The sequence below is a fragment of the Enhydra lutris genome, unplaced genomic scaffold (genome assembly GCF_002288905.1).
Source record: "Enhydra lutris kenyoni isolate GAN:26980312 unplaced genomic scaffold, ASM228890v2 scaffoldscaffold60, whole genome shotgun sequence".
Taxonomy (NCBI): Eukaryota; Metazoa; Chordata; class Mammalia; order Carnivora; family Mustelidae; genus Enhydra; species Enhydra lutris.
Genome location: NW_019154144.1, coordinates 865306 through 874502, shown reverse-complemented (window position 1 = coordinate 874502; position 9197 = coordinate 865306). Strand labels below are relative to the sequence as shown.

The window sequence follows — 9197 nt, the reverse complement described above, 5'->3', positions numbered from 1 at the left end:
CCCCCCCCCCCCCCAACAAAAAAAAAAAAAAAAAAAAAAAAAAAAAAGAGCGAAAACAAACAGAACAAACTTAATTTAGGCCTTAGACTCTGCTAAAACTTAGAGTGATGTTGTTTATCTCTGCGAATGAAGTTGAAGTCAGATGCTTACGGATCCTTACAACTCGAGATAACCCTGCAGACTCCAGGGAGGAAAAGGTTATAGGGAGAAATAACACATTGCAAAGATGTTTACAGAAGCAGCCATCCCACTCCTGCAGACCCCCGGTGCTCCTTCTTTTTAACTCTTCAAAGAGGGGAAAGTGAGAAAAAGAGGGGAGGTGTGGGCTCATCCCCCGTCTGGAAGACTCTTGCCGCGCCTGGTTCTGTGGGGCGGAAGCCTTTGGAAGGCGCCTCCACAAGGTGCGCAGCTCTGAGTCAGCGCATTGCTGAGCAGACCAGGTCCACCAAGAGGAAATGCCCAGTGACTAACCCCACCACTGCTTCTGGGCCTTACTGTAATCAAAAGGATGTTGGCTCAGGAGGGAGGGAGTAATGAAAACAGTCTGGAGACCCAGTCTTTCTGCAGAATGTGGGGAAGTTAACGAAGCAACCGGCCGAGCATTGGCAAACATGGAGGGCAGGAATGCCGCCTCCAGCGGAAAGAGCCCCATTGTCCTGTCGCCCTGACTCTTCCTTGTTTCTCACACAGAGGGGGCCACAGCCAGCGAGTACAAAGCTCTGATGACTGAGCTCAAGATCTTGACCCACATCGGCCACCATCTGAATGTAGTCAACCTGCTGGGAGCCTGTACCAAGCAAGGAGGTAAATGAGAAGGAAGGCCCCCTCTTCCCTGTCCCCAGGCCGACAGCAGAGTTGGACATACAGCTCCTTCTCCCTGTTCCTCCTCACATCCCGAAAAACGGCCTCTCAGTAGGTCCAGAGGAAATAATTTGTCCATTTATGGAAAGGCACTCCCATCCTAGAAATGCCTTCCTTGTACAGTTAGTTGAAAGGTTCTAAAGAGAAGGATTCCCTTCAAGACTTCCTTCCATGGGCTCCAGGTCAAGTGGCGAGCATTTTTGTCTGAGAACGGCTTTGAAGGAGTGTGGCCAGAGCTAAGGTAACGGATAGAAGAGTGAGCTTTCCTTGAAGTTTCCCATAAAGGAAGGAGTCCCTACTGGTGGGATCTCAGGAGGAGGGGATGTGAGGGACCCCCAGAAGGGCCCTTTTCCTCAGACAGGTTTTCCTCTCTGGGGCAAGTGGCCGGGACAGGGCTGTGGTTATGACTCAGGGCTCCAGCATGTTCCTGAAGACCTGTCTACCTTCCCCTGTGGCAAGGTTAGCCCTTGGGTATAGGTGTGTGATTACTGCTTTAGCCAGAAAGAAAGATGCAGAACACCTGTGCAGTCAGTGTTTTCCAAGGTCAACAAATGTAGTAGAAATGAAGGGTAGTCGGGAAGACACTACCTGTTCAGAGTAGCAGTGGGTACAGAAAGCAGGTGAGGGCTGGGAGGTTCCAACTAGAGTCCTAGAGACCCAGCCTAGGGTGCCTGCTTCTCCCTCACCCTTGGGAATGGACAAATGACAAGCCATCTGTTTTCCTGCAGGGCCCCTGATGGTGATTGTCGAATATTGCAAATATGGAAATCTGTCCAACTACCTCAAGAGCAAACGAGACTTATTCTTTCTCAACAAGGTAAGGAATTTAGGGGGTGGAGGTTTAGGCTATGGTGGCATAAAGCAAGAGAAACCCGCATTTTTCTACTAACCACTAAGCCCCAAACCCAATCTCTGCTCTTTCCTTCCATGCTAATATACCACACTTTTTGTGGGCAGAGCAGAGAATACGTAATCCCTGCATGTGCAGCAATAATTAGAGGTTAAAATTTCGAGTCATCTACCTGACTACCCATCCAAGCATCTTGAGCACTTTCTTCCCTTCTCTCTCTCCATATGTACATGGACACCCACCCAAAGCACTTAGTTACTTGTTTCTTTAAAGATGAAAGTAAGTATAATTGTCTCCATTTACTAGAGAAAATAAGGACTCAACTGAGTGATTTTGCCATGACCATGAAGCCAGTGACAGGGCCCAGGAAATTATTTTCTCCTTTTGCTGTGCCCTTTTCTTCACCTTCCCCAGACCCTCACTACCCCTGTCAGCCCTGTGCAAACACAGAACCGGCCTTACCCACTAAAATAAAGCCATGTAACAAAAGGAACATGTGGGTTTAAGTCCTGAAGGCAGAGATTACTGAATGGAGGAATAAAACTTTGCCATTGTGACCCATCCTATCAGGGCTGTGTCCTTCTCTGCGCTGGAGCCGCCTGGGGGGCAAGGACTCAACATTATTATTACCTGATAATCAGCAGTGTTGGTAATGAGTCCAGTGCATTGTGGTGATTAAACACGCAGACTCAGAATCAGACTTCTGGGTTTAAATCCTGTCTCTGTCACTCAAAATCTGGGACCTTGGGCAAGTTACTCAATCTCTCGGTCTCAGTTTCCTCCTTTATTAAATGGAGGTACTGACAGCACCGAAGTCATGCCATTGTTGACAGAATCACATTTTTCACCGAGTTAAGCACTCCAGACATGTTAACGGTCATTGTCACGATTGACCCACTGAGCGAGAAAGACTGGGAGAGTCCATCTTAATGCCACTGATCTATATGACCTGTACAATGGATAAAGTGCCACACATCCATGAATTACACCCATCTGTCACATAGTAGTCATAGAACATACAAATAAGAACCACCGGCCAGCTGCCCAGTTTTCTCATGCCTCCAGCTTTGGCCCAACTGAAGACACAGGTGGTCTACCCGACTTGGAAACATTTATCGAGAACTTATTGTCTCCCATTTTATTTTATTTTATTTTATTTATTTTATTTTTTAAAGATTTTTATTTATTTGACAGAGAGAGATCACAAGTAGGCAGAGAGGCAGGCAGAGAGAGAGGAAGGGAAGCAGGCTCCCTGCCGAGCAGAGAGCCCGACGCGGGACTCGATCCCAGGACCCCAGGATCATGACCTGAGCCGAAGGCAGAGGCCTAACCCACTGAGCCACCCAGGCGCCCCTTGTCTCCCATTTTAAACCATGCCCTCCAACAGTTAGAATCTCGAAGCCGAAGGGGCACCTGGCTGGCTCAGTCAGTAGAGCATGTGACTCTATCTCAGGGTCGTGAGTTCAAGTCCCATGTTGGGGGGTAGAAATTATTTAAAAAAAAAAAAAAAAAAACTTGAATCTGAAAAGGACCTTGTGTTCAGCTAGTTCATGCTCTCACATTATAGATGTGCCCAGAAAAGTCAAGTGAAAGATTGCCTTAAGGACACTCACTTATGCGGACATGAAGTCTGGGAGAAAAGAGCCCCGCTTTCTTGACAACCGTTGCAAAGCTTTTCTGGGCCTTACGCTGGATAAGGAAAGCAGAGTGGGGGCGGGAGGGGGGAAACACCATTAAGAAAAAGGGGAATGTGGTGGCCCGGGTTGGGAGCAGTGCAAAGTCCCCTCAGTCCTGAAATTCTGGACTGGCTTCAAGAAGAACTAAGGCGGCAGCATACCCCAGGGACCTGGGCAGGATGGAACGTTTGAGTTCGTGCGTCCTTTGTTTAGAAGGCTCTGCTTCCTCCTCTGGCTATATTTAATGATTCACTCCCCTGTTGGTGGAACTCAGTGTTTTCATGGAAAACACATGGCTGTATTTCATATTTGGAACCTAAAGGAATATAAAGAGAAAGTGAAGGAAAAACTGAAAGCCTAAATAGAAATGGGATATTTCGTTTTCCAAATAAATGCAGCAGTATTTCTCAATACTATTTGTAATAAATTTACCACATTCTGCCAGAGTCTCGAAAGTTCCATACATACACCTTTATTTCACAGCGGTGGTTACCAGTAAGCCAAGCTGAATGCAGCACTGATGGAGTCAAGGAGGGGGGTGAGGGAGCTTGAGTTATGACCCCTGCAGACGTGTCCAGGGCTGGGACCCCTGGGAGGACGAGGATGAAGGCATCCTGGAGAGCAGAGAGCATGGATTGTCATGGGCTGAGCCGTGAGCAGACCTGTTGAGCACGTTCCTCCTCACACCCTTGCCAGTGCCTTTTTCCCTGCTGCCTTGTGTTCTGACCCCGGGTCTTGTGAAAAATCCAATTCCAGTCCCCAGCTGAGCAGAACCAACTCTAACTGCCTCTGGGAGACACAGTAACAAAGAATTACAGTTTACCTCTTCTCAGGTAGGTCACGTGGGGTGGCAGTGGGGGTCTACGCTGGGGCCTGCCTGTCCCCCGTGCAGGGCTCCTGGGGGCTATGGTAAAGAGGCAAGAGCCTGGTTACCTCTCACCCTGAGTTTGTCTGGCTGTCCCTGCGGTGGCTCCCTCCTGTCCTCTGCTTACTCCCACTGCGCCCTCTAGTGGAAGGATCTCTCCTAACGTGTGACATGTCTGGGGAAAGCCAAGCAAGGCCGTGCTGTGTGGCTGGCGAGTCCCAGCTCTGCAACTCCTGGCAGGTGCATCGAGGGCCCCAGTCCCTCTCAGCCCCTTCCTCAGTACTGACAGCTCGTGTGACTGAGCCGAGGTCTGTGCTCCACCAGCACATGGCCATGAGGCCACCAGGCACGCCAAGTTTGTAGTGTCAACAGTGACCAGGTGAATTACCAAAGATGATAAAAATCTTTTCCGGTTCCACGTGAACACTCAGAACCAACACATCCTTTCCTAGGAGACCAAATATCATAAGATAGAGCTTCTCTAGGGAGGAAAATGAAACCCCAAAATGGAGGTAATTTGCCCCATATCACATAATTAATGAAAGAGCCAGATTACACACCAGGGCTTGGATGCCCAGTCCAGGATGAAAGGTCTTCTCTACTCTTACCAGGATTCAGCTGGATCTTTGTTCTGAATGGGGGGGGGGGGGCGATACAAAGAAATGGTCGTGGTCCCTCCTTCTCCAAAGATACTAGAGAAATCGGTAAGTACTGCCATCTCTCATTACTCACAGGCGTTATGCCAAGGGAAACCCCAAGTCCACAGGGGTTTGTTTCTATTATTCGGATCATCTTTCACAAGGTGGCATGTGGTATGGAAAAAGTGGTTAAAGGCATGGACTGGAATTGGCCAAAGCTGGGTCCAAGTGTTGCCATTTACTACTCGCCCGTGACTTTTATTACTTGCCTCCTCTGAACCTGTTTCTTCCTGTCTCAGCAATAACTACTTCATAAAATTGTTACAAAGACTAAATGAGAAAATGTCCCTAAGAGTCTTAATATACTGGTGACCCTGAGCAAGCACTCGGTGAATACCAGTGACTGTTAATATTTCTTTATCGTACCTAAGATGCTATCTTGAAATCCACTCGAAAGCCCAACAGACTCCAGAACCCCGTGAAGAGCCAGACATCTGAGCCCTAGGGGCCTTGCCACCAATTTACCACCCATCTTGTGCAAGGACATTCTCCCAACTCAGGCGCCCGCCCCTGGAGGGATTAGTTTCCCCCATCGCTGTTCTGAAACTCTCTTTCCTCTGTGTCCCTTCTCGGTCGGTCCAAAGGACGCCGCATTACACGTGGAGCCTAAGACAGAAAAAATGGAGTCAGACCTTGAACAAGACAAGAAACCAAGACTAGATAGTGTCACCAGCAGCGAGAGCTTCGCAAGCTCCGGGTTTCAGGAAGATAAAAGTCTGAGCGATGTTGAGGAAGAGGAGGGTAGGTATTAATTCCTTCCTGTCCTACAGTCTGAGATATTTTTACAACATACTGTGCATCTCTGACATTTTTTTCTTATTTATCACCCTAATAAACATCCGTGGGAGACTTGAAGGGTAATGTCCTGAGGAGATAAGATTTGAATTAAGATTATTTACAGAGTTACTAATTTTGACAGGGAACTGTGCAATTGTCTCCCCTCAGGGCTTTTTGTCCAAGCGGATCATCCCCCCACCTCCACCCCATGCTTGGGGAGAATGGGCTGGAGGCCTGGAAAAATCTCTGATATTCATGTTGAAACTCCAATGCTCTTAAAAATGAACTCTGATCTACTTGTTGGTTTTATGTTTTGCTAACATTGTTCCAATAAACTGGGATTTGGTGGAATAACAAGAACCATTACAAACAGTTACGGTTTTAATGCTTTCCAGACTCTGATGATTTCTACAAGCAGCCCATCACTATGGAAGATCTGATTTCTTACAGTTTCCAAGTGGCCAGAGGCATGGAGTTTTTGTCTTCCAGAAAGGTCAGCCTTGCCTTTTACTGCTTTCCTTCTTTGCCAGGCCCAGACATGTGGACATTCTATGGACCCACGCTCACCGTGGCTCTAAATCTGCCCTTCCTAGTATTTGCTTAGACTTATGTAGAGGAAACATCACACCAAGTGCCTCGATTTGTCCTGATAGGGACAGAGGAGCCCCGGATACCCATGAGTAGACCTGGATTCCAGGGGAAAATCTCCCTAGACTTCAGACCAGACAAACCTGGCCACCACTGACCACATTGCCCTCTGGTGTGTTTTCAAAACTGGCCAGAATTTCAGAATACACAACTTCCTGGGAGAGTTCCGGCTAATTCATCCATGTGGAGTGCTCCACGAAGTTGCAGCCAGATCATGATCTGACCTTGATGGCTCAGAACTAAAGGTGGGGGCGGGGGTGATGGGATTTTGCTCACTGGGAGCCATCGATGGCCAGCTTGGTTTACCAGGAACGCTGTCCTGCCAACCAGTGGCAAAGTGGACTTGGGGCATTTTGTGGCTTTGGGGCCTAGGGAGGGGTAGGTGGGTGCCTATATGTAAAGAAACGCCTGCGTGTTTATGGTCACCCGTGGGCTCTGGAAGTTGCTTCCTTCATGTAAAGGAAGCATGTGAAATGGATCCTCCAATTAAGAGGAATTAGGACACCGAAAAGGCACAGGGCAACAGTGGGTCAGATTAAGGAAACGCAGTGATGATGTAAATGTTTCGTTCTAGTGCATTCATCGGGACCTGGCAGCAAGAAATATTCTTTTATCTGAGAACAATGTGGTGAAGATTTGCGATTTTGGCCTTGCCCGGGATATTTATAAGAACCCCGATTATGTGAGAAAAGGAGATGTAAGTCAGTGTGGTGTTTCTTTGACTCATTTATACCTGGGATATTTATAAGAACCCCGATTATGTGAGAAAAGGAGCTGTAAGTCAGTGTGGTGTTTCTTTGACTCATTTATACCCTGTCATCTTTAAACCACAGACCAAAGCCCTGGGTAAATATTTACACACTCCCTGCAAATATGCTTTCTGTGCAGACGTGCAGCCCAGATGGGCTGTGTACCAGCGAGCCCTCGCGAGGGGCTCAGAAAGACCCCCATCTCCTGGTTCTGTTCTCTCCCCCATTGCTGGCTTGGTACCTTTCGGGCAGCACTGCCAGAGCCTGGTACCCCGAGAAGTGTTCAGTCCAGTGGAGGGCCTGGGAAGACCCCCCTTGTTGCCCCCCCTTTGACTCCTGTGGGAGTTCCCTGTACTCTGTACAGCTGGAAGGAACAGCTTGGACTCTTTCCCTCAAATAAACCCGGGTGATTGATTCAGCAGGTGTGGATAGCTCAGGAAAGGGTGGGGGAGGGTATCAGTCTTATCTCGAGGAGGAGGAAATGGTTTACCTCCCATGCCTGCCTTCCCACCTATCATCTCCCTGCTGGCTCCCACTGGCTTCTCTTCCCCGCTTGTTTTTGAACAGAGTGTTATTTTTCACCTTTGTGGGTGACCTCCTGTGTCCTCTCTTCTCCAGCCGGAGGGCTGAAGCCTGTGTCTGGGCTCTGAGGAGGACTGAGGGAGCAGCTCTCCAACTTCACGTCTCCTGGAGGGCTTATGAAACCATAACCGATTGAGCTCCGCCCCCCAGAGCTTCTGACGGGAGTCGTGGGTGGGGCCTGAGGGTCTGCCTTTCTAACCAGTTAACAGGTGCTGCAGACACAGCTGCTCCCGGGACTAGACTTTGAGAACCACTGCTCTACACTCTTCTTGTAAAAGGAGAACACCAAATCTGCCTCGGGAGCGCTCATTTCGGAAGTCTGTCCCTATTTTCTGTCATCTCTGTCTCTTCCAGCCTCTCCCACTTTTGTTTCTCCCGCCCCTCGCCGCGATCCCAAAGTTCCTGTCAAATCCCACCCATCTGCAGTGAAGGCCTAACCCTCCGGGACTCCTGCTGTCTGAAGAGATGGAAGATTTGTCCGTACACTTGAAAACCAGCCAAACGGTCTCCTCAATGATCTCTCACCTTCCTTCCTTCCAATGCCTTTGCCCGCTCCCCGATTCAGTGACTTCTAGAATCCTGCCTTTCTCACACAGGAATGCCTTTCTACATCCTCCTTCTTAAACACCAAAAACCAAAGCCCTGAAAATTGTCGATTTTTCCGGATGTGTCCTAATTCAGATCAGCCTTTGCCAGGACCCCGTAGAGCACGTGCCTTTTAGGGGAGAAAGGACTTCCAGAGTCCTGGAGGGAGGACAGGCTGGATACATGGGAGGGGCTCACCAGACATTGTCCGCTCTATTAGTGTGACAATGCGTGTTATGAGAGTTTCCTCCATTTTAAGAAACCATAGCTGTTCTAGGAAATGATTTGTGGGCCACGTGTTATCTGGGAGGTGACTCTATGGGCGCTTGGGTTGAACATGCTTTGTTTCCAGTCCTTCTGCTCAAGGCCCCCCACCCTTTTCTAGACTCGACTTCCTCTGAAGTGGATGGCTCCCGAATCTATCTTCGACAAAATCTACAGCACCAAGAGCGACGTGTGGTCTTACGGAGTTCTGCTATGGGAAATCTTCTCCCTAGGTAAATCTAGGGGGACGGTAGGGAACAAAGAAATGGCCCAGAACCAAAGGTCTGCATCCTCTGTCGAGTGTCCTCCTGATAGACCTACCCTGAGATCAGCTTCTAAAAGATGCCTGGGTCCTTGTAGGAGCTCCCATGAGGACGGTGCGCGCGTGAGTGCCCTGTACTGGGAGGACACTCTGTAGGAACACACATGGGGCTGGGGGGGCGCCAGCATCACATCTGCCGGTCTGACTACTTTCCCTCTCCTTCACTCCTTCTCCTAATTCCTCAAACCCCCCCAATTCCTAACGCCTTGCTCCTTTTCCCCCTGCATCACCCTCCCCTCTTTAGAAAGACCTCAGCAAGCTCAGCTCACCTGGCATCACTGTTAGAAACGGGCCACAGCTCGTTTCTAGGGCACAGCTCG

General features: G+C 49.0%; 1 protein-coding gene across 1 annotated transcript in view; it reads left to right on the top strand.

The window, feature by feature from the left end:
* The window catches only part of LOC111158583 (fms related tyrosine kinase 1), a 173494-nt gene that overhangs the window by 148155 nt on the left and 16142 nt on the right, over positions 1–9197 (top strand). The window contains exons 19-24 of the mRNA XM_022520705.1: positions 691–804; positions 1590–1678; positions 5535–5691; positions 6123–6220; positions 6950–7072; positions 8677–8788. Of these exons, the coding sequence (XP_022376413.1) occupies positions 691–804; positions 1590–1678; positions 5535–5691; positions 6123–6220; positions 6950–7072; positions 8677–8788 (693 nt within the window). The remainder of the gene's footprint in view (positions 1–690; positions 805–1589; positions 1679–5534; positions 5692–6122; positions 6221–6949; positions 7073–8676; positions 8789–9197) is intronic.